This window comes from Varanus komodoensis, unplaced genomic scaffold (genome assembly GCF_004798865.1).
Source record: "Varanus komodoensis strain SLA01 unplaced genomic scaffold, ASM479886v1 scaffold165, whole genome shotgun sequence".
NCBI lineage: Eukaryota > Metazoa > Chordata > Lepidosauria > Squamata > Varanidae > Varanus > Varanus komodoensis.
Window position 1 is genome coordinate 168,598 of NW_025335487.1, and position 24,594 is coordinate 193,191.

Genomic DNA, 24,594 nt, shown 5'->3' on the forward strand with positions numbered 1-24,594 from the left:
CCCGCCCGCGGCGCTCGGCCGCACCCGGGGGGCCCGGCGCAGCACACGCGAGCGCCGCGTTCCCCCGCCGAGCGGCGGCGAGGGGAGCCGAGGCGGGCCGAGCGGCGAGGGGCGGGGATAACCCCGCGGTCCCCGTCACGTGGCGCGGATGAAAGGGAAGCGACTTGGCAGGGCGGAGAAGAGCGAAGGAGGGAGGGAAGGAGGGAAGGAAGGAGCCGCCGCCGCCGCCGCCGCCGCCGCCGCCGCCGCCGCCTCCAGCGGCAGGGAACGCGAGGCCAGCCGAGCGAAGAGGAGCCGCCGCCGCCCCGCCGCCTTGGGAGCCTGAGGCCGGGAAAGGCGGAGCGGGCGGGCGGGCCGACCGGCGCCGTCAGCAGGAGCGATGTGTGGCCTCCGCCGGGCGCCGCGCTCGCCCTCGCCGCCGCTCCCCCCTCGTCCTCCGCTGCTGGCCGCCCTTGGCGCGGTGGGCCAGGAGGCGCGATGAGGCCGCTCGCGGGGCCGGCGCCGTGCTGTCCGGGGGCGCTGCTGCTGCCGCCGCTGCTGCTGCTGGCGGCGGCGGCGGCGGCGGCGCTGGCCAAGGAAACGGCCTTCGTGGAGGTGGTGCTCTTCGAGTCCAGCCCCGGCGGCGACTACACCACCTACACCACCGGGCTGCAGGGCCGCTTCTCCCGCGCCGGGGCCACGCTCAGCGCCGAGGGCGAGATCGTGCAGGTGAGGTCCGGACGCGGCGCGCGGCGCGAGCTCGCGGCGGGCGGAGGGAGGGAGGGAGGGAGCGTTGCCGTCGGCGCCAAGATGGCTCCTGGCGGGCGGTAGCAACGCGGTGCGGGCCGGGCGCGGAGTTCGCCAGGTGGCCGTCCCGTCCTAGCGCGCGGGCAGGCGGGCGAGTGGCGCCAGGCCGCTGCGCGAAAGGGCTCTCGACGGCGGCGGCCGCGCGTTCTCAGCCTTCTTGAGCCACTGCAGGGGGCGCAGCGTCGCCTGCGGGAAGAACGCGCCAGGCAGGGTCTCTGAGCATCTGCAGAGCGCCTCCGCGCCTCAAGGCGCTGGAGCCGGCCGGGGTCCCTTCGCGCTCCGTCGGACTGCGCCCGCCTGGGCACAGCTGCGCTGTCCGTTCCGAGCTCCGCCCGGGGGCACCTCGCCTTCTCCGGGTGGGCATTCGGCGGCGCTGCGGTTCCCCGCCCGACGGGCTCCGGAGCGGCCGCGCTGGGCTCGCGCGTGATCGGAGCAGCGGGGCGCTGCGGGGCTCGCGGCCGCGGCAGGTGCCGGCCGGCCCCTGCGTGCGGGGCAGCCCCGGAGCCGCGCGGCCTTCGCTTGCGGGCCGAGGGGTGGTTTCCGTGCTGCCGCCGCGGGGCTGCTGGCCGAGGTGGCAGGAGCGCTCGGGACGCCGCGAGGCACGGCGTCCTCGCCCGGCCGGCTAGAGGGGTTTTGCTGGGCTTAGCTTGGCGAGCGGGCCCGGCCTGCGGTGCTCTGGCTTTGGAGCCAAAGCGCCGTGCGGGACATCAAACAGCGGGGCGCTCGCCTTCATGGCTCCTTGGGGCGTGGAACGATTTGGGCCCCAGGCGCGTGGCAGGGAAAGAGCCCCGACCCCCAGCCAAGCAGTGAGTGGCGCTTGGCCTGATCCTGCCGCAACATCCGACTGCATTGGCATCAGGCAACTTCGACGAACTTGCTGAGCTAGTCAAGGAGAGACACCAGGCGGACTCAAGCCTACGGGTGTCAAGTGCTGTCCATGCTTTGGCTGGGCAGCACTAATTGCGGCTGGCTGGACTTGAGAATTCCTGTGGGCGAGAGGGAGGAGGGAGCCACCCAGGAGCCGGGCTCCCCTTGCCCCACAAGCCTCCAGGTGGTTCCCCCGCTTCCCATAGTCAGGCCAGCCCCTCTGCTTGGGCTCAGCATGCCACTTGTGAACTTAACGCTGTAGCAACATAACCAAGTTCATGCATTTAATATGTTAATATCCTATTTTTCCTTACAAAGAACTCAAGGCAGTTTACATAATTTTCCTCCTCTTCTCAAGCTTATCCTCACAACAACAACCCTGTGAGGTAGGTTGGGCTAGAAGTCTGACTGGCCCAAAGGCCCCCAGTGAGCTGCATGGTTGAGTGGGGACTAGAACCAGTCCTGCACCCTTCACTACTGCACTGCCCTACACCAAATGTGCTGCACCCCACCCCCCCCATAGCAAACTGGGGGAGGGTTGTTGAGAGAAATCTGGGTCTTTCCTTAGAGCGAGCAAAGGATGCCAGCACACCTCCCTTGATGCTCCACACACACAGGAGTCCTTCGGTGTTGCTCTTCGATATTGCGGCCTTTCCTCGTCATACACTCCTTTCTGTAGTGTATCAGAGGCATCCGTTTTTCAGAGCAGATGCCAGAGAGGGCTGTCTGTGTCCCAGAGCTGGCAGCATCGAGACGCTCCTGAGTGGCTAAGCTCCAAGTGCTGCTTACTCGTGGGTGAGCGATAGTCTCTTGAAAACATCCTCTACTCTAGCCGTAGAGCCTCACGTGAAATGTGTAGAAGCCTGACTGAATTGTCTTGCTGGCTGCTGCTGCACGTGGCAAAAGAAACACGGGACTCTTTCAGGCAGGCAAGACTGAAGTCGGGTTTCTGGAGGGGTGCGCAAACAAGTGGTGAACTCACACGTGGTCTCTGTTTCTCCTCAGAAGCTGTGGAGGTGGTGCTTGCGTCCCTCTTTCCTCTCGGCCTCGCTGCTGTCCAGTCCTGCAGTGGCCGGGCTAGTGTGTTTATTGGGGGTGAGGGGGGAAGCCTGCGGCTCTTTGCTGTAAACTCCCGCGTGCCCATTGATTCCCAGTTCCAGGTGAACGTGTGAGACATGTGCAGTGTGGGACAATTGGTTGGCCTTGCTGGTGCCTCATGCACAGGGTTGTAGCATGAGGGATGTGACCCTCCTGCTGCAGAGCAGCTGCTCCCAGTGTTTGCTCCTGGTGTGCCAGAGATGTGGTGTGCACATCTGCAGAGGGTGCCAGAGAGGTGACCGGGGGGATCGATAGACAGTCACAGTTAGGAAACACTGAAGCTTCTTGTAACTCCTACATGGATATTTTTGCTTGGAAAACTGTTTTCAAGCAAGACGTTGTTGGTATAACCTCATTTATACCCCCTTTGTCATTTGAAAGCATCAAATTGCAGGCAAGCCTTGGGGATTGAGTATGAGAATTCTTGTTCTCCACCAGATGGTAGACAGTTAGCAGTTTGAGAAAGAGAGCCTCTGTTTGCGCTGCTGCCACCGCGTCAGCCTTTTCACAGTGACGGTGGGGCTTGCTGCACAGTTTGATAGAAGGTGGCTTTGTGCTTGATAGCAGATGGAATGCCTGGTGCAGAGGAGGTCCCGTTCTGTTGGTAACTTGCAATCATCTTGATAACACACTGTGTGTGGGTTCTTCTCACCTCTCTGAGGACGTTGGGCACAGCACCAGAGGATGGAGGATAGCACTTGGCAGAGTCCCGTGTGATGAATCACGCTGTAGCTCAGGTCTGGTGGTGCCCCTTGAGCTGGCTTTTGTGGGCAACTGGGTTCAAGAGATGGGGGCTGTTTTCATAAGCTAGTTTAAGGCAAGCCGTGCAGCATGGTAGTGAGTGTTAATACGCAGAGACGGAGGGCTGCCCAGGGCTCCTGGTGGCCACCCTCTGCCCTGAAACTTGGACTGCCTCCTCTTTCGCTATGGGCGGTCCATCCTTGAGAAAGGGATATTTGCTGCCCTTTCAGGTAGGTTACAGGTTGTGGTTGCACTATGCTAAAGACAACTCTCTCCATTTATTTATTTCTAGCATTTGTGTACCATTTGATTAGTCTAATGCTCTCCAAGCAGTTTACACAGTGTGTCAGAAGGCCACAGAAGGGGCTGCGTGTCCTGCCTGCCTATGGCCTCTGCTTGGCTCTGTTGGAGTTCCTGGTATGGTCATCAGGGTGCGTACACCGCATCTGCACTGGCCCTCCTTTCCCAAGAAGTTCTAGGCATGGACTTCTGATGAGGCAGGAGCCGTGACGGCTGGCTAGCAAGGCTGCTTGCCCTGTGATCCCTTCTGTGGCTTCTCTCCGTGTATGGTGGGAGTTGGGTGAGCTTTACCTCCGTCAGCATCCTTGTACTCCAGCCAAACTGGGTTGCATCTGGGCTGTCTTTGGGGTGCTCCAGCTCACAAGAGCAATTCAACATGGGCAAGGCAATTAGAAGTCAGTCCGTGTGGTGCAGGGAGAGTGCTGGACTGGAGATCCTAGAGTGTCAGGTTCTAGTCCCCACTCAGCCATGGAGCTCCCTAGGTGAATTTAGGCCAGGCACAGACTCTCAGCCTAACCCACCTCGCAGGGTGGTTGTGAGGGCAAAATGGAGAAGAGGGAGAGGATTATACAAGCTGCCTTGAGTTCCTTGAAAGCAGAAAGGTGGAATATAAATGAGTGAAGGAAGGAAGTCAGTCTGCCAGCATTAACACACACGTGATGGAAGAAGAGGGCGCAGCCCCTTTGCTCCATGGCCCTGGCTTCTGAAAGGATGGGCTTGGCTTTCTGACTTAATGTGCCTCGAGTGAGCCATGCAAGCCACTCTTATTTCTTAGTCAAAGGGTGGCGCTTGGAAAATTCGTTCTCTGGTGTCAAGCAATGTTTCTGACTTTGCAGTACAGCCACAGCTGCGTGGGCTTCATGCTTCATGTCGGAGGGTGGGATGAATCAGCTTTTCTGAGTCTCTGAGGGCTGGAGAGGCCTGCCTGCATGCCTGTGGGGTTGGGGGCTTAATATTGCAGGATACTGCCAACCTCCTTGTTGACTGGAAACAGAATCTTTTGCGAGATGTGACAACCACTGTGGCTTTTTACAGGTGCTCCAGAGATGGTTAGTGCCGGAGCCAGGAGCTCGCCTGGGCTTGGTGATCAGTGGCTGGAGCGGCAGTGAAGGAAAGTCTTGGCAGCGCATGCTCTGCCAGCTCCTTCCTGTCTTCCCTGGGACTTACAGCCCATCCCCTTTTCCATCACTGCCTGTTTGTCAAGCCCCTCAGCCAGAGCAGGCCGAGCACAGCCGTTGTGAGGCATCTGCAGGGATGAGCTAGGCGAGTCGCGCTCTGGGGCTCCCCCCACCCCCTCAAAGGCAGCTTCTGGCCTGGCCGCAGTGCCCACCAGTGCCGCTCCCCGGCTTTGTCGAAGTTGCAGCAAATGGACACGTGCAAGCTCCTATCTTCCCTGCCCCGGGAAGGCGATGGGGTGGCCTTCTGTGGAGACCCCTCTGTGCAGCTGGCTCTGCTGGCCCTTGAGGAGGGGAGCAATGCGGGCTTCCATTTCGGGGCTGCAGCGGACCCAGGTGGCTCGGAGGCTGCAGGGCCTTCTGTGCTGACTTCGAGGGACCCTGGCTAGAACAGAGCGCAGGGCTGGCCTGGTGCCCCAGCAGAGCCCGAGGCTCCCTTACAAGAGTTAAGCTCCAAAAGCTTGCATGGAAGGGATTTAATATCCTTATTAAAACTCATCTGCTGGTGGCAAACGCTTTCCTTTTTCTCTTTTTGGTTAATGCAGCTTCTCGGGGTGCCGAGGCTTTCCCTGCCTCAGATCAGAGCCTCACATGTTGAAGCCGGCAGTGCTGGAGGCTAGTTTCTGTCTGTGTGACAGCATTTTTAATTTAACAGGACCTGCTTTGATCTCACATATTTATAGGCAGCTTCAAATCACTCCCGCTTGCGCTTCTTTATGCTGCAACCCAAGTTTTCCCTTTCATCTTGTATCCTTTGTGGACTTGCTGTTTATTTTGGACACTGTGGAAAATAGAAATGGAGGCGGGTGAGGGAAGAGGCCTCTTGGGAGCTCTTCTCCACCACCAGGCTGGCACGTGTGACTCGTGTCCTGTCTGAACACAGCATGGCTGAACAGTCTCCTCTGAACCGGGCAGCGTCTTTTCCTGACCCCGGCCCAGCACTTTGCGCGAGTCTCTCGCCTCCCCTCGGCGGTCTGTGGCATGGGGACCCAGCTGCGTGCTTGCCCGTGGCACCTCCACTTGGCTGGCAGAGAGCTGCCCGCGCGCCGCAGCTGGGCCTGACTGGGCCCTGCAGAGCTGCTGCCGCCAGCTAGCAGTGTTGCCCCTTCTGCTGCAGCTGCCGCATCCAGGGCCGGCCTGTGTTGCATCAGTGCAGCCTGGACTGTGTGAGCATCTCTGTGACTGCAGCCGAGCGCAGAAGTGCCCCAGGGAGCTCCAAAGCCGGCTGCCCCAGTGTGAGGATGACTTCAGGTGGTGACTTTGCTGTCATGTCCCGTGTGACTTGTGGCTGAAAGGAAGAGACACGCTCATGCTCGTGCCGCGGAAGGGGCCCCTGATGCCGCAGCACCCTCTGCCCCAGAGAGCTGCCCCAGTGCTGTGCAGACAAGGGTGCTGAGCAGGCACCTGGCTCCTTGCCTGAAAGGCCTGCCTTCAGGGGGAGCCCGAAAAGAAGGGGGACCTTGGAAGAAGGTGAGGAAGGACTGCTGGATGAGAGGCGACTTGGGCTGACTCAAGTGGCAGGAAGAAATCAGAGGGGAGACACTGGCCGTCAGATTGTCCACCTCCCCTCCCTCACCCCCCCCTTATGCAGAGAGAAGGGTGAGATCTACCAGCCACACGCTTATAAGGAAATCTGGGTGGCCTAGACGGGAGATATTCCATTTAATCTTCACAACAATCCTGTGAGGTAGGCAGGGGTGTGAGTTAGTGGTTGACCCAGTATGCTTTGCCCCGGAGTTCAGCACTGTCCCAGGCTCCCGTGCCGCAAGAACCAGGTGCTGTCCACGCCCAGCCCTTGTCTTCTGCAGGACGAGGGCCGAGGCGCTGCAGGCACAGGCCTGCTGGTGGCCATAGCGCTGCTTCTCGGCCTGGTGGGGCGGCCTGAGTTCTGCAGGTTTGGTGCTCCTCTGCTGCAGAAGCTCCTCTCAGGGCACGTGGCACTCCAGGCTCCGAGGGGAGGCCTTCCCCGAGTGAACAGTTCTTACAGGGGATTATTTTGTGATAAACTGAGTCTTGACTTTCTTGTTGGGTGTTTTCCCCTTTCTGTAACTGCTGGGGCAATTTGGCTTTGTTGGCCATGCTGAGCTTCCTGACAGAAGATTTACCAAGGAGCAAGCAAAGTCCTTGCCTTGAGGTTCCTGTGTGAAGATCCCGGTTGAATGTTTCAAGAACTCTGTAACCCAGAAGGAAGGGAACTGGCTGCCTTGGAGTTGAAGGGATTTTGGATGATTTTAAACATGGAGTGCGTGATCTGCTTCTGGAGTTAATGTCATGCAAGTGTTGTGCTCGCTTGGTCCTGGGGGCGTGATCCACCCCCCCTTGATCGTGACACCCCCATACTTGTTGGCTGTTATCTGGAAGCACCTGCCATTTTCTGTTCCTTGGAAAGATGGCCAGAGCAAGAGCTAGTGGGGCAAGTGTTAAGCCTCTTTGGGGCACAAATGGAAATAAGCTGGGAATGGGAAGGAGCCTGCTGTGTTTTGCTTGCCCAGGCAGCTGGGTGGAGAGGCAGGCCGGGAGCCACGGGCTGGGGGGAGTCGGCGGCCCCAGCACCGGGTGGGAGCGAGGGAGGATTCTCTGCACAAGCAGCTGCCTTCTCTTGCTCTCATTCCAGGAGAGGAGTCCTTTCCTTTAGTTTTTTTTAACCACGTTTTGGCAGCCGTCTTGTGCTGCTCTTGAGGCAACGAATTTCCAGAGCCGTCCGCATGCAGTTCCCCTACTAAAATACAGACCATGAGGAGCAATGCCAAGCCTTAAGGTGGTGGGTGTGTGGCAGCTCAGTGGTCGCCTGCACCCAGGCCGGTCGCTCGGGAAGCCCTCCACAAACAACAGGCGCTTCACCTGCTGGTGAAGAGAAAGCTGGGCTAAAATCAATGCCTCAGGAGGTTTGGGCAGGAGAAGAAGGCCCTCCTTCGTGGGTCCAAGGCTATGTGAGTGACAGAGTGCGTGGTGGTGCGTCGGTGTTGAGAGGCGGCAGTGCAGCAGAGAAGACGGTCCCTTCGCCGAGCCTTTGTCAGTATCCCCAGAGCAAGAAAGGTCCGGACACAGCAGGGAGGCCAGAGTGCCCTGTGTCCTGGCCGCTCAGTCCTCCCCCTCGTGTGAAACGATGGCGCAAACCTGCACCCTACCCCAAATGCACTTGTGGCGGAAGTTTTCAGGATGACACCCACCATGTTGATGTGTGAGAGGGGGTGCCAAGGGGACTGTGCGGCAATGCTGCAGGGGTTGGCAGGCACAACTGGGGCCCAGGCTGCCCTGCGGATGACCTTGCCAGGACTGAGATGGGGAGCGCAGCCCTGTGGATTCCCTTAGAGCTCTCAGCAGCTTTCAGAACCATCAACCACGACACCCTCCTGGAGCAGCTAGCCGAGCTGGGTCGGAGGCACCGCATTGAGCTGGCTCTGCTCCTCCCTGCAGGCCGTCTCTAGATGGTGGTGCTGGGCGATTACCACTCTGCACCGTGGCGTTTATGTCATGGAGTGGCACAGGCTTTTATTGTATCCCCCCCTGCGTTTAGGGATCTAAATGAAATTGCTGGGAGAGGTCAGCAGGAAGGGTCATCAATATGCTGATGACACTCCGCTCCACGTTCTTTCCATCTGACCCAGGCGTGGTGGCCTATGCACTTGACTGGCGTCTGGACTCGGCGATGGATTGGGTGAGGGCCAATAAGCGCAGGCTCAGTCATGGCACGGTGGAAGTGTGGTGGGTGAGCGGGCCTCCACTTCAACTGGGAGATTGTCCTGGATGGGATTGTAGGATGAGGTTCGTAGTCAGGGGTGCTCCTGGACCCCAAGCTCTCCCAGTCGCCCAGCTGGACGTGGGTGTCAGGAGCGGCTTTTACCAGCATCGCCTGATTTGCCAACTGTGCTCCTGCTTGGGTGAGGGAAGAATTGCCATGGTTACTCATGCACTGGTAGCCTCCAGATTGGACCACTGCAATGCACTGTATGTGGGGCATCCCTTGAAAACAGTCCAGACGCTTCAGACGATCCAGAATGCTTGCCTGGTTGCCAGTGAGCTCCGGTTCTGCTTCGTCGGCTGCACTGGCTGGCTGCTCCAGTCCGGGCTGAGCAGGGGGACGCCTGCTGGGGTCTAGACTGAGGCGACGCTGCCCATGATCACTGGCACCTGAACCAGTTCAGAGGCACAGCGGACCCCCACAGAGCACTCTTGGCACAAAAGGTGTTCAGAACGAGCTTTCGAATGAGGGCCAGCCAGACTCGTAGCCTCACGCGCAGCGGAAACAAGCTGCACAGACCAAAGAGGTTTAAGGAGGCGGCAGCCCGTCACAAACACTCAGGTGCCGGACCGTGCATCGTGCTGTTCAGTGACAAGCTGGCAGCGATTCCACCGGATAGGAGGGGCATGACGCCAGCTGAGAATTAGGCATTGCCTCAAAGGAATTCCTCACTGCCCAGTCCAGGGCTGTCAAGGAGACGGCAGGCTGCCCGGAGAGTGGCTGTGCCGCTATTTCCACCCCTGCCCTTGCGCAGGCTGTAGGGAAGCGAAAGTATGTGGACACCTCTCTGCCACAGCCACCTGTCGCAGGGACCCCTGAGCAGGATTCCTTCGGCAGCTGCCTCCCCACAGCAGGCTCCGTGTGGCATGTGAGGCAGAGTGCCCTCCCGCCACCTCTCAGGCCACGGGTGGGTGGGAGCAGGCCCGGTCAGTCTTGGCCCTGGGCTACTGCTCATTCGCCCTGCTTCTGGCTCCGGCAGCCCCCTCAGTCCGTCCAGCAAGGTTTTGGAGCATTCTGGTGAGATGCGCCTGCGGCATCACCTTGTTCATCGCTGGCTCCCATCCCAGCACCGGGTGTGGATCATGCCGTTGGTGCAGCAGTGCGATTGACGCTGTCCGAGGGTTTGCTGGGGAACTTGTGCCAGGCTTCCCTGTGGCCCTGAGGACTGCAGCCTGAGGACTGTCCAGGAAGAGGAGCAGCAGCCGTCTTGCCACCTGACGGCAGGCCTCCGTGATGCGTTCTGTTGCCTGTGTGGGCCCCCTCCCACCTGGTGGGAGGCACCTTGCAGGGCACCTCTTCCAGAGCCGGATGGAGAGCACACGGGCCTGGCAGCAGGCGTGGCTGTGCCACACGTCCTCCTCTCCCCTGAGCCAGGTGAGCGGGACGTTGCGGTCTCTTCAGGGGAGCCCTATTAGTGGCGGTGCTGCCCTGGGGAAAGTCGGGGCAGAGCCGGGATCACAAAAGGCGCAGGACGTGTGTTGCTCCCGGTGTTCTGCTGGGTGATGCTGGCAGTGAGATGCTGGCCCGACTTCGTGCAGCAGGTGACTGCCTTGTTGCTGTTGTCCTGCTCTTTGGCTGCACATGATGTGTGAACCTGAGAGAAGCGGTGGAAAGTTGACCTCTGTTGCGCGGCAGCATTTTTCCCTTCCCACCTGACAGCCTCCCTTTTAACTCCAAAACAACCGAGCACGGGAGAGGCGGCAGGTGCCCCTGTCAAGATGTGCTGGGTGCGAGAGCAGTCGGAGAGGCGCTGTTGGCCAGGGCTCAGAGAGACACACTTGAGGAGTGGGCGAAAGCCCTCATGCGGGGCGTGGTGGAGGCCCGGGTTGCAACACGGAAACGACTGGGGAGCACATGCATGATGCTCTCCAGGAGCTGGGCTTGGATTTGACCTGAGCCTCTTTGACTAAACATTTCCTCTGGCAAATCGACAGCCTGTGGAATATTCCGGGAAGTGCCAAGAGTCCCAAAAAAGCTTTATCTGGGATGCCTTATAAAGTTGGGTGATGAATGAAAAGTCCCCCAGGGCTTCAGGAAGCTGGGATTCACACGTGTGCTCGATTCCACTGGTGTCAATGTTGGCCCAGAGGGTCACAGGGCGGAGAAGTGTGGCCACAGATGCTCCTGCAGGCAGTGGTAGACACGGAAGGCGGGTGCTGGGGGATTCGGGAAGAGGGCATGACACAGCTAACATTTAGGGTTCGTTTGTGGTCGATGAGTTCTTTGTGGGCGTGTGCTTCACTGCCCATCTGTCATGGCTGGCAGAGTGCTGGGGTGCCCTCTCAGGCTCTGGCAGTGAGTTTTGCACTTCCTCTGTGAGTTACAGTCTCCCAGTGTGCAACTGGGCAAGGAAGAAGAGTTCAGTTTTTGCCAGTGGCAGGAGTGTGTGGACGACTCAGGTCACAGCCATGTTCACTTGAAGCCTTCTGCATGCTGTGGAAGGCCTTGCGGATAGCACCGCGGTGTGTGACATGCAGATGGGGGCAGGAGGGGCCGGAGGTCATTCCGGTGGGTCCCCAGTGCCAGCCGCCTGCCCCACTGTCTAGCCCACAGGGCTATCTATGGGATGAGAATCCTCCTTCTCTTTCTCCCTGTTTCCTATGGTTGCCTCCAAGGCTTTTCAGGGCTCCGTCAGGGGCCTTGCCAAAGTTTTGAAAAGCTGCTTTCATTTCCTATCCCACTCATGGCTCCGAAAGCTGAGTTGACCATTTATAATACTAAGGAAACATTTGCTCCCCACAGAAGCAGCTGCTGGTGACTTAAGAGCGGCCAGTTTGAGTAAACAGTTTGTAGGCTCCCCGATCAGCCAGCACTGGGCTACACTGCCCGGGAAGCGGAAGCATCTCTTCTAGCAGAGCTGCGTCACCACCCTGATGATCCAGCTCGAATGTGAGCATTGTAAGTGGACTCCTGGAAGAAATGAGCCCCGGGCAGCCGTGGCAGCGGCAACCCACTTAGCCGCCAGTGGCAGAGCCTCGGATGTGTGTCGGAGTTCTCCGTGTTTATAGGTGTTGCATTGAAAGGGAGCTTAGAACCATAAGGACCCACTATGAGCGCTGACGCTAGATCAGACCCAAAGTGTCTCCACGCAACAGTCTGTGCTTGCTGTGACCCACTTGCTGCCACAGCGGGATGCCCACAGGGCGGTGTGGGTGCACAGGCACCCCCTGACTGAGTTCCCTGGCTTTGGTGTGTGGAGATAGCAGCTTTGGATGCTGAGGTGCTGTCCAGGCATCTTAGCTGGGGTTCAATGATGGGGCTAGCCTGTCTTGTCTTGGTTGTATGAAGCTCAGACCTGGGGCAAAATCAGAAGTCGGGCAGATACCAGGAGTGCAGTGCTGCTGGCCAGGAAGGCAGGGCCAAGGCCAAGCCCAGACATGCGTCCAAACAAAGCACAACCCGAGGAGCAGGGTCTGGTGTGGAGCCCGGGTGTCTGATGCGAAGGACCAGTCCAAAGAGGAGGAAGGAGGCTCAGGGGAGCCGGTTGCAGAGAGCCAGGTGACGAAATGGGTGTTGCTGCGGCATCCCTCGCCCGCGACAGAAGCCCAAAGGCTGCAGCACATCAGAGGCAATTCAAGGAAGTCCTTCCCGTGAGCAGGCCGGCCTACCTGGGTTGCCAAGAGGCACCCCTCCTTACAGAGATGGTCCCGGCCTTCCCCTTGAGATGCTGCCATGCTTGAGGACTGGGCGGCTGCTCGGGCTGTGTCTTTGGGGCAGGCCCCCTTCTCCTGTGGGGATGGACCCATGGTCTTTTCCCCTGAGAGCCAGGCACCTCTTGATGTGTGGCATGGACTGCTCTTCAGTGCCGTTTTATAATTTTACACACTTCTGTGTATTGCCCCTTGCCTTTTTTCTAAGTTAAAAAGTTGTGCATGCTGTAACTTTTCCTTGTAGGGGAGTTGTTCCAGTCCCTAGATCATTTCAGCTGCCCTTTTTGCGACTCTACGATAGCCTTTTCATGGTTCAGTATTCTAAGTGTGGTCACACCATAGATGTGTATAAAACATTGTTATATTGGCAGTTCTAATGATCCCCAAGACAGAATTTGCCTTTTTCAAGACAATAGCACACCAAGTCCACCCCAGGATCCCTTCCTAGTCTGTCATGGTCAGCCCAAATCCAAGGCATATGTGGTTAGGACATTTGCATGCCTTTACATGTGCTTACTCTGATTTTAACTTGCCATTTTAATGCCCATTTTCCCAGTTTGGAACAATCCCAACCTGTTTTTGTTTTTATCACTTGCAATAATTCCAGATAAGTTATGAACAAGTTACACAGTGCAAGTCCCAGATTAGATCTTGAAGATTCAACTTCTTATATCTTTCCATTATAAGATTTGTCTGTTTAGTTCTACAATCTGCATCCCAGTTGCCAACAAGTTACCAGTCCATAAAATAATATTTCCTCTTATCACATGACTGTTTTAGCAGCTTTTAATTTATAGTTTTGGTAAGATTTTATGGCCTTTTTATTTTACATTGTTGTGCTTTTATGCACTGTTCTAAACTGTCCAGAAAGCTTCAGTTACTGGGTGGTCTAAAAAACATGTTACTATATTTGCTCCACTTTTCTGCCAATTTGCCCAGAACAGACCTTAAGGTATCTTGCCTGCATGGATTCATTTCATATCTATACTGCCCCACAACCAAAGCTCTGTACCTTCCTAGAGTGCATCCCTTCTTTAAAATGGTTGTTACAGTGACCCATTTCTGGTGTGCTTGCATTTCTTCTGTGCAAATCCATGTTGCTTTTGTTCTCTTTTTTGATAAGACTTCCATTTCCTGCAGAAGCCTTCATTTCTCCCATAGCTTCTTTGGCACTGGCTAACCAGGCTGGAAGTCTCTTGGATATGGTGGCAGGGTTCCTAACATGGGCCGTAATTGCAGCTGAGCTTCTGGGGAGTTATGATCCTCCTGAGGCTTCCTTTCAACTTCCTTCTGTTTAGGCTAGGCAAACAGGAGCTTATCTGAGAGTGAGTGGATAGCTTGGGGCTGTTTTTCCTCTCCCCCACAAGGAACTAGGTAGGAAAGACCCCACAGATGGGGAGGGAGAGAGGGGACAGGCAAGACTCTCCATATTTTGACATATAAAACTTAGTACTTTCACGAGGGCAACTCCAACGTGACCTACCCAGAAAGCATAGGCTTCTGGGCAGTATAGAAATGTAATGAATATATTAAAAAGAAAGCATACAAAATACACACTATAAGAAAAGGATGGGCAAAAACTGTTTGTTGGAAAGACCCTGTGCAAAGACTCCGCTGAGCTGCAAATTACTGTTCCTTTGTGCTCCAGTTCCACCCTGGTTCGGGAAATGTCTGAAAGCGCTTTAGTGGGAAGCATAATTTAAATTTAAACCAGTTATTTCAGCTGACCCCTTTCCATGGTGAGTGCACTGCATCGCAGGAGTCCCATCCAAGGAATCATGCGGTGGGCATGTTGCACCAATCCTCGTCCAGCTGTGCCTGGGAACTAATGGGAGATTTAAGGGAGAATTGGGCAGGGAAGCGGAGAGGAGAGCGGAGCGCTGGCCCCGCCGAGCAGGTAAGGGCTCAGCAAGCCATGGCGGCTGCTGGAGACCAGGCTGGGCGCCAGATGGCTGTGGTGATTTCTGTCACCAGGAAGACAGATGGTGGCTCAGAGCGGGGGCCGCCTAAAGCAGCCCACCAGCCTGGCTTGCATACGGCAGGACAGAGTTGCAAATAGTTTGCTCCAAAGCAGGTCCCCCTTTATTTGCTCAGATCTGGGGGCCTTTGCTGGTTAATGCTCTGCGGGGTCGCTGCCGGGTGTATTTGGGCAGGCTGCTCGGTGCTTCTCAGTGTGCTGCATCTCTGTCCCAGAGGAGAGGAATGTGGCCGCCGCCGCCACCGGGCACCAAGGTGGGCCTCCCCCCTCCTGCTGGCCTGCCGCGAGCCTCTGGCCTCTGTGCCGGGGGCAGGAGGTCCCCCCCACCAGAGCTGCGCCCCGCAGCCCGAGCACATGTGTGCGTGTTCACAGTGTGCCGACTCTGGCTCCCCTCGGCCGCCTCGCCTCGTGCTCGCCCTCCTCCCTGTGCAGCGCAGCGCAGCGCTGCGTTCCTGCGTCTCGGCCGTTTGGGCTGGGCCGCGTGGGGGAGAAAGGGCTCTGCCTGCCCAGCTGGGGCTGATGGGGCAGAGGGACAGAAGCCACAGGAGGGCACCGGAGCACCCTTCCCATCTCTGTGCCCCCTGACTTTGGGGCGCAAGAGAGGGCAGGGTCCTTCCAGGCTGTGAAGGTGGACTTCTCAGGAGCCCAGCCCACCGCATGGGGTGGACGGACAGGGATTCTTTGTTTCCGGCCTTCAGAGCAGCATTCCCTCCTGTTCCTTCAGATGCAGCTGGGGGGGGGGGGGGACATGGGGGGGGGGCTTATTTGGCCTCTGCTCTGCAGCCCCTGCCTGGAAGCCACTCCCCACCTCCCCCATGGATGGCAGGCCTGGCTCCTTAGCAGTCACTTGAGCTGGGTTAGCTCGACACTGCCTGGCGGGCGGCTGGCAGAGCTGGGTCAGTAACGCTGCAGTGGCCCTGGAAGGATCCGAGGGCATTTCCAGGCGGGTGCTTCCACTGAAGTGGTGAGTGGCTGAGGTCCTTTGAACATCCAGCCTGCAAGGCTATTTATAGCAGGCCCCTGGCATGTCTGCAGAAATGGAGGTCTCGCCTCAGTGCTGAGCTGCATTTCTGAAGCACCCCACACGAAGCTGGCTGGGAGCGGGGAGCCTCGTGGTGCTGCCAGGCAGGCCTGGGAGCCGCATCAAGAATGCTGTCTCTGGAGGCCCCTGGCCGCCTCTCCTCCCTGCCCCTCCCCATCCAGTGGTGAAAGAGGCAGGCAGCTGAAGGGTTAATTCCCTGTGCTTTGCAAGCAGCTGGCCAGTTTATGCTTCTTGCTGGGCTGTACAAAAATACTCCTCCTTTGAAGTGTGAGTGGTGGCTGTGGGGAAAACCCGGACTGGCTTGGGCTGAGCTGGCTGGAGCCGTCGTGCCATGCCGACTGACAGCCTTCCTGGCTCTGGCCTGGGTCAGGGGCACTGTGCTGTGGGGCAGCTGCTCGGTGGGAGCGGAGCGCCTTGCCTGCAGAATGCAGTGTGGGTTGCCTTCTCTTGCGGCCTGGGCTTCGCCATCACTTTTCCCTCCGGGACAAGGTCAGAGCTGGCTGTTGGTGGTCTCTGTTTGCCCCACAAGATGGAAGCCGGGGGACAGTGGTGGTGGCAGCTGGAGGGAGTGCCCCCAGTTTGCGGGGGGAACTGGATTTGCCCTGGGGTGAGGTAGGCATGCGGAGCAGCCCATCTAGTCTTCCTTTCAGTTGAGCATCCCCGCTGAATGCCCCAAATTAAGTATTTGCAAGTAAAGCAGAAGCAGTTCCATGGCTTGCTTGAGGAAAGTGCCTGTGCTCTCTGATTTCTTTCTCATCGGGTCAAAGCAGGAGGAGCCAACTTCTGTGCTGGGGAAAGTTGGGCAGAGCAGCTGCTGGAGGCCAGTGGATCTCCTGGGTCCCGGTGGCTCAGAGGTGTCCCCAGCTTTCCTGGCAGGTGGCATGTGGAAGGCCTTGTGTGTCCTCAGACCTTTGGAGCGTCTTGGGCACCATTGCGGCTGATCATCTTGCCTGGCTTGGTGAGAGTCATTGGCTGCTGCCACTGCTGATGGTGACTGGACTCCAGGTGGAGAAGAACTTGGGGCGAGTCCAGTTGAATGCAGGTTAGAACTCATTGAAAGCCCGACTCTGGGGCACTGATGGAAAAGGAACCCTTTCCCCACTTTTGGTTGCTGGAGTAGTCCAAGAACAGATGCTTGGAGACTTGGATAGACGGAGGGGTGGCGTGAGCACTCTTGGATGGACCAGCCGCTCTCCTCCCAGGCACATCTCATGGCTCTTAATCCCTGGCTGTGTTGGAGGGACCCTTCCGGTGGCTCCCACAGGCCCATCGCAGCACAATTCACAGGCTGAGAATCGTGCACGTTCCTGGAGATCCAGTTGGCTGTCCAGATGTGATCAGGGCCGGCATGGGCAATGTGTGCGCAGGTGTGTGCTGGACACTGCAGGTGCGAGCTGGTGTGCCCCAGGAATTCCTGCTGCAGCTTTGCTGGGCAGGAATGGGTGCTGCTGTTCCTGTATCGCCCTAAACATGGTGGCGGTAAAGGAGATGTTATCAGCTCTCCGGCGGCCCTGGGGATGAAATGGAAAGATCAAAGCAGGCTGTGGCGCGGGCGGCAACAGCACACAGAGGCTCTTCAAAGCTTGGGCAAGGCAGAATTGATACAGCAAACCAGCAGGCTCGTGCTGATGTAATCGCAGCTTGTGAGACGGGTTTCTTAAAAGAGGGCGAGAGACAAAGCCGCCCCTTGTTTGCTCAGAGAGGTGAAGGGTGTGTGGAGGAGGCACGGAAAGGGTACCTGCCCGAGTGTGCACGCCAGGCCAGGACGGGAGCACTTGCCGTTGGCTGAAGGCAGACGAGGCCAGAATGCGCCCTCGTTTATGCCACTCACTGCCTGATGCCCCAGAGTCAGGTTGGGGCTGCAGGGAAACCTCCCCGTCGGTACAGCCAAAGACCAAGCGTGCAGGTCGATTGCACTCCCGGAGCTCTGCATGCCCCCTTGGCTTGTCTTGGTGCTGCTCTCCCTTCTGGCTTATTTATTATGTTTACATCCTGCCTGTTTTCCTTCTGAGGAACTCAGAGCGGCTCACATAAGTCTCCTCTCGGTCTTATCCTCATAGCAACAACCCTGCGAGGTAGGTTAGGCCGAGAGCCTAACTGGCCCAAAGCCACCCAGCAGGCTCCGTGGCTGAGTAGAGACTACAACCCAGAGCTCCTGAATCCCTATTGCACTGTCTGCACTACTGTGCCACATGGGCTCTGGTTATATTACTAATATAAAATTCTTAGTATTTTATGTTCTATTACGAACGTCTGCTACCTTCGCAGCTAGTTTGTTCTGGTACAGAGAATAGCAGTTCCTAACTTGCTACATTTGATAGAAGATTATGTGCGCATGGTATCTTTGTACCAAAAAAAGGATTGTGTTTAAACCAAGTTATTTTTAAGGGCATGACTCATTTTCTTAAAAGAAATATCCTTCTAAAAACCCCAGAGTGGCACTGTGGAGGAGACGTTGCTTAGCCAGCGCAGGGCTCCAGTGGGTGGAGGAGCCTCTTCGGGTTGTCTAGAGCAAGTCCAGCCACAAGGCCCCGCTTCAGAGTCTTCTCGTGCCCTGCGCCTCCACTGGCATTCTGTCGTCTGTCCCGGGGAAGCCAGGGCTCCTTTTCCCGGAGCAGAGCCATCTCCCTCCTTCCCCGATCCATGGGGTTCCTGCTTCTTAGTCCTCGGAGGGGCTGGGAGAGCTGTCTGGATGGTGCTGAGGAGAGTTTTGGCACTAACCCCAGCCATGGGCAGATCCTTACTGCTGGCAGGGGTGATGCATAGGATATTGCCCTCCCTGGAAGCGTGTGCATGTGGCAGGTGAAGTGGGGGCTTGGCTTCCGCAGGCCTGAGCATAAGCTTGATGGCAGCCATTCCGTGAGGATCAAAAAGCATGGCAGGAGAGCTGACGGGGGAGCGGGCAAGAGTGGAATTCCCTTATGTGAGACTGGATCAGGCATTCTCTGGTTTAAACCATACCTCTGCCCCACGGTCAACTGAGGCTTTAGAGGGTTCTGCGCACTGTGCTTACCACATGAGGGCATCAGTGGTGGTTGGTTTCTGTCTACAGAATGTTTATCTTGACCTGCTTCCAAGAGCAGAAGCAGTGTATCTGAAGTCCATGCCAAAGTGCTCCATCAACGCTGCATGTTCCTATCTGGCATTTCCCATCACGGCAGTTCTGAGTGTTCCACAAAGGTTTAGGTGCAAACACGTCCGGAAGGGCGGCTCAGTAGCAGAAGCAGAATGCATCCTTGGAGAAGAGAAGTTGTTTTAATGAGCAGCTGTAACTTGACAAGTAGACAAGCAAGAGAAGGCAATTTGAGGAGCATATGGCTAAATTGTTATATAATATAAATAGATAATATACAAGAATATATAATAGCAATCTACAATAATAATTTGCAATATTATTGTTGTCCTGTTATATGCCCCAGTAATAAACATTTCCTTGAACTGTACCAGAAGCAGAAAAATGGCCTGAACAGCATTGGAGTGTGAAGGTGTGAGGGCCCCTGGAAGGGAGGCAGCCAATCCAGCAGCTAACAAAAGACTGAAATCAGCCTGTTCCACCTGATGAGGCCAAGGCGGTTTGACTAAAATGTTCACCATCACCAGCAACTGTGCTCTTGTTATGTGGCTGATGATGATAGGTTTTGTAGTCCAGCAGATCTACAGCAGGTTCTGCCTGGTAGTGTGTGCGTCACACCTCTTCTTGCTTTATTGTCACTGGAAGTGTTCGGCAGAACCAGGGAGAGAGGTGCAGGCGGCGTGCCCAGCAGTGCCCCCCGGCCTGGCCACGTGGGAGCACAGGCCACGTGGTGCGGCTCTCTTCGGCCTGCAGCTGCCAGCATTCCTGGCTGTGCCTGCCGCGCCACTTCGGCTCTGCCTGCCTGCCTGCCTGCAAGAGGAGCGCAGCTCACAGCCAGGGTAGGGTGGCCCCGTGAGGGCAGAGAGGCTGCCTTGGCCTCATCTGCACGCACTTGTCCCCGAAGCCGTCCGTGGGCGAAGGAGCCGATGGAGTACCTGCCAGGCGAGCGAGGAACAGACAGGCGCCAGACCAGGCCTCGTGTGGGCTGCTCCGAAGTGCAAGCGGTCCAGCGGGAGGAGCTGGAGGCTGGACTGGCCAGTGGCTCTCGCGTGGCCAGTGGCTCACACATCAGTCGACAGACCTTGCGTGCACATGTTTCTGCTTTCACCCTCACCGGCGTTTTTTTCCCTCACCACCAAATACCTGAATGGATGCCAACATGTGACGATCAAGCAAAACCCAGTCTGGTCCGTGTGCGAAGAGACAAGTGAGTTTGCCTCTTTGGCTGTGAAATGCTCCCCTTCCACATCTTTCTCCACATGTGTTCTGCCTCTGGGAGGCTACAGAGAGGCTGGCGGTCTGAAAAGCTCCCCGGAAAGGGTCATGCTTGGGTCCTCTGGGGAAGCTCTTTGGGACTTTGCGTCCAGGGGAGGCCCAGTGGGCAGCTCTGCTCTCCCTCTTGCAAGGAGTGCATCCTGCCTTCTTACGTCCAGGGGCAGAGCATCGCGTCTTGCCGCTTCCTTCCTTGGCAGTGTGTCCTCGGAGGAGAGCGTGAAAGGTCTGAAGGAGAGGCTCCACCACACGGGATCTTCCCTTGCCCTGACCTTGCTGCTGCTCTGCTCTGCTGCTTTTGTGCTCAGAGTGCTGCATAACTTGGGACCTTGCCTTGGTACTGATGGAGACCTGAGGTGCCTGGGCAGGGGCAGCATAGCTACCGGACTGCTGGGTCAGTCTTTGAGCACAAGGTGATCCTGGACTGTAGAGAGGTGGGTGGGCCGAGAGGAGATTTGCATGCAGAGTTCGACCCTTTCCAAGCCCAGGTTTTTGTAGTATGTCTTGGTCTCTAAATATAAGTTGTATCTGCGCACCAGTGGGACCCGTTTGGGATTGGAAAGGCTCTCCTAGTGGCTGTGCCTTTAAGAGTGGGCCCAGGCAGTTTCGTATGCACGGCAGATCAGAGAGGGACAAAGGAGAGGAAGACACCCCCATCCCACATCACCGGCCCCTTTTCTTTTGGGGATGAGGTTACAAAGCGACTGAACACTGCCTTGCCTGATTCACTGCTTGGCTTGTAACAGTAACCCACTTAAAGATGTGCGGTCAGTTTTGAAGTTGCTTTAAACCCTTGGGAGTGTGTGGAGATAGTGTGACCTAGGATGAAAGCCCCAGGCTCCCTTCACGCTGCCCCCGCAGGCATGCTGAGAGGCTGCTGTGTGTTTCCAGGGGTCTTGTGCAGGAAATTTCCCCCACAGATGGCTCAAGTTGAGATGATGGGTAGGCCCATGTGCCCCGTTAGTGTGGCTGTCCTGACATCACTGAGCATTGCCTGCTGGCTTAGATAAACATGCTCATCGATCCCTCCCCATTGAGTGGACAAGGCAGCCGCTATGGCCCACCGAGATGGCGTGGAGGCAGCCTGCAAGCCACACTCGAGAAGGGCCCCCTCCCGCCCTTGGGGTGTGTGCACACCCAGCAGTGAGAAGCCTGGGGCCTGGTGCGTCTGATGGGGGGGGGGGCTGGGGTGGATGCCGCGGCGTGTGATGCTGTGCCTGGAGGTTGTGCATGCACAAGAGCTGCATTGCAGCTTAATTACTTTGTGGCAGCTTAATTACTTTGTGGAGGTGGGTTACAGACCACTTGATGAACCTGCAGGTGTTCACGCAAAGCTGTGCAGGATTGGTGGATGGTGTTACAGGATGAGAAGCTCATCCCAGCAAGGATGTCTCCGCGGGTTCCATGGGCTCACAGAGAACCGTGTATGGTGAGAGGGCAGTACTTCCACAGTATGTTAAGCATGCTTCTTTTCTGATGGCAACAGGCCGCTGGCCTGGCGTTTCCAAGGCCCTTGGCTCTCATGCCTGTCCTCGTCTGCCCCCTGCCCCAAGCACTGCATCTGATGTTCGACTTGCTTGGGGTGGGAAGTCGGGGTACGGGGCTAGGCCGGCCTGCGATCTGATCCACCCCCAGGCCACTCAGGCATTCTTGTGTGGGTTACTTTTCCTTGTTCAGGGCAGCTACTCACAAGCCTGTGCCCAGGCAGTGGGTTGAGGGGGGCCCTGCCAGTGACCTCAGCCTCCCATTAGGGGAAGGGCTGCTTGGCTGGCTACTTGGCACGATCCTAAGTGGTCTTCCTCATTTAGAGCTCCTGGAAGCTCATCCCCCAGTGAGCCCTGCAGATTATCTTCTGACCCAGTGGGAAAACCAGTTTGCCATCAAGGCTGTGTTTGGAAAGGTGCTGTACATGTGAAGGCCCTTGCACTGGGAAGAAGCGAGCAGGTTGAGAACAGGAGGTGCGCGTTGTTACTCCTGTGTGACTGCAACAGATGAAAGCAGGGAAGGGGGGTACGGGAACACCTGTGGGGGTGACCAGTTGACCCTGCCGTTGTGCCTCCTGCCCGTGGGGACTGCGAGCAATGCTGGTCCAGTTACAAAAGGACTGGGACTGTGAGGAGGAGGCAGACCAGGAGGAAGGAGTGTCTGGTATCTGTCAGGGAACGAGGATGAAGATTCATGTTCTGCGCAGACAAGACACAGGGAAGGGAAGGGGCTGGGGACCAGGAGCCTGCTTCTTCGACAACTCAGGTGAGCGCGTGCCCACGGAAATGAGCACCCGCCGTGTTCGGAACCGCGCACACAGCCCTGAGCCAGTGCCTGCAATTCATGGCCATGGGGCCTGCGGACGAGCAATGAGTTCAGCGCTGTGTTCTCAGTTGCTAGAGAAGTTAGTGGGCCTGTGCTGCAGCTTCCACCTCCCTGGACAACACTTTGGACATCTAGCCTTCTGCCTGGCATGCCGGCCGCCGCCAGGGAGGGAGGGAGGCCGTCTGTCTGTCCGAGTGCATCTGTGTGGAGCTCTGGTTCTGCTTCCCAGCCCTTGGGCTCCGGTGCCGTGTCCTGCACTGGTCCTGATGCACGCAGGTCTGCGGGGAGAGCATTGTCTTCTTCCAGAGCGGCACAGAGACGGGCCTGCCCAGGGGTGCTCCAGGTGCCAGCAGGTGTGGCTGCTCGGGAGGGCAGGCAGTCTCGGTGAGGCCCCGGCCGATTCCCACTCAGGGAAGAGAATGTGCGAGCTGACGTTTCTTGCTTGGACTGTCACTGATGGAGCGGTGGCGAGGCCTGTCTGGTGCGCGGCGGCTGCGTTTTGTGACCCGAGAGATGGCGTGAGAAGGGCCATGCTGTGAGGCGGCTTGTGTGTGGAGTACAAACCTCAGCTCTGTCCGAGGTCTTCCGCTTCACGGAGCTTCTTTCTTCTTCCTTCCTAGATGCATCCACTGGGACTCTGCAATAGCAACGATGAAGAGGATTTGTATGAATATGGCTGGGTCGGAGTGGTGAAACTGGAGCAGCCTGACCTGGAGCCCAAGCCCTGCCTCACCGTTCTGGGGAAGGTAAGGAGGCGATCCTTCCTGTGGAGTGGACCAGACTGCTTATTTCTTAAACTGCCTGCTTTGAACTCACAAGTCTGAGGTTGCCTTGTGCACCTCAGTCTGACCTTTCTGTATAATAGGTTCCTGTTGTGGAACTGATCTCATGGTTATATCTACAGTGTGTCCTGTGGCCACCTTTGGAAACCCATAGAATCATGGGAGGGGCCCAGAAGGCCTTCGGGTCCAACCCGCTGCTGTTGCAGGTCCTCACGTTACACCATCCCACTCAGAGGGCTGTCCAGGTTCTTTTTGAATGTCTCCAGTATGAGAGAGCTCACAACCTCTTTAGGAAACCGTTGTATCACTCTGACAGTGGGGAAAGGTTTCCTGATAGCTAGCCTGAATCTAGGTTGTCACAACTCGAGGTGATTATTCTGTGTCCCACACTCTGGTATCAGTGGGAAGAGATCTTGACCTTCCTCTTTCAGGCAGCATTGGAGGTTCTTACAGAGGGATACTGTGTCCCCCTTCAGTCTTCTCTTCTTGAGGCTGAACATGCCCGGTTCTCTCAGTTTCTCCTCAGAGGCCAGTGCTTCCAAACCCTGGAACGTTTTTGTTGCCCTCCTCTGGACTCTTTCTGAGTTTTCTGCATCTTCCTTAAATGCAGCCGTGGTTTTCTCGGGCGCTGCTTTCGCTGCCTTGCCACGTGCCCACCAGCCCCAGTGGCAGCAGCCACCATTGCAGGGAGTGCTCTGTGTGTGGGAGAGAAGAGCTCGGAAGGAATGGATTGTCATGGAAGTGGGGCAGCCCCTTCGCCCGTCCATGTGCTGAACTGAGAGCCCTTGGGAAGATGGATTCATAGAGTCCTAACTGGAAGGGCTGTTCAGGCCATGGAGCCTGGCTCCTGCACAGGGCCCCCAGTGGATCGCTGCCCGGTTTCTGTAGGGACACCTCTATTGATGGAGAACCTGCTCCCCCCGCCCAGGGTGCTGGTGTCATGGCTGTCAGAGAGCTGGAGGGGTTCTCCACGTTGGCCTTGATGCAGGCTCTTGGAGCAGAAGTACTGAGAAGAGCAAGCTGCAGCTCTCTGGGGCTGGCCGTGTTGCAGAAGGGGCCCTGATGGTTGTGTGACCGTGGCTGTTGGGGGGTTAGCCACTGGTCTTGGGTCAGGGCAGGAGGCCCCGAGTGCTTGCCGTGGCCCTCTCCTCTCCTCTCCTCTCCTCCCCTTGGACAGCACCACCCTGCCGTGGTTCCAGCCCAGACAGCAGCACGCTTCGTGGAGCTGCCACTTGGGGAGGGCCCGGCCTGCGTGGACCCAGTGGCAGCTGCTGCACCCCCCTTCGCATCTGCCCCCACCTTGGGCCTGAGTCGACCCATTGCACACAGGATGAGAAAGGGGGCTGGCCGTGTGCGCAGCCCCCGTCACACTGGCCATACACACTGCCAGCCCAAGTCTGTGTGGAGGCTGAGGGTGTCCCTGCCAAGCCCCCACTGAATTGGGCACCTCCTCAGTAAGCCCCACCTGTGGGATCCCCTTTCTGGAAGACTGTGCCCTGGTCTCTGAGCAGAGATGCCCCCCACCCTGGAGGGGACTGCAGGCGTCCGTCTGCCACACGCTCTAAGCGAAAACTGAAAGTCCCCCGATGGACCAGCTGGTGGTGATGCAGGGAGGAGAAGGGCAGGCCGGCTCTGGAAGGGGCACTGGAGGTGGCCAGAGCTGCTTGCCAAGGAGCCCATCTCGGCTGCCGGGCAAGTGCACCCTCCCCGTCTCAAGCCCGTCTCTTTGGGAGTGGGGGTGGGGATTGTGTTGAACTTCAGCGGCTGCTTCTTCTTGG

The 24,594-nt window shown here is 57.4% G+C and overlaps 1 protein-coding gene across 1 annotated transcript in view; it reads left to right on the forward strand.

The window, feature by feature from the left end:
- The first annotated feature begins 565 nt into the window (after positions 1–565).
- Positions 566–24,594, forward strand: part of ZNRF3 (zinc and ring finger 3) — a 45,930-nt gene continuing 21,901 nt past the window's right edge. The window contains exons 1-2 of the mRNA XM_044426192.1: positions 566–708; positions 22,655–22,780. Of these exons, the coding sequence (XP_044282127.1) occupies positions 22,655–22,780 (126 nt within the window). The 5' untranslated portion in view covers positions 566–708. The remainder of the gene's footprint in view (positions 709–22,654; positions 22,781–24,594) is intronic.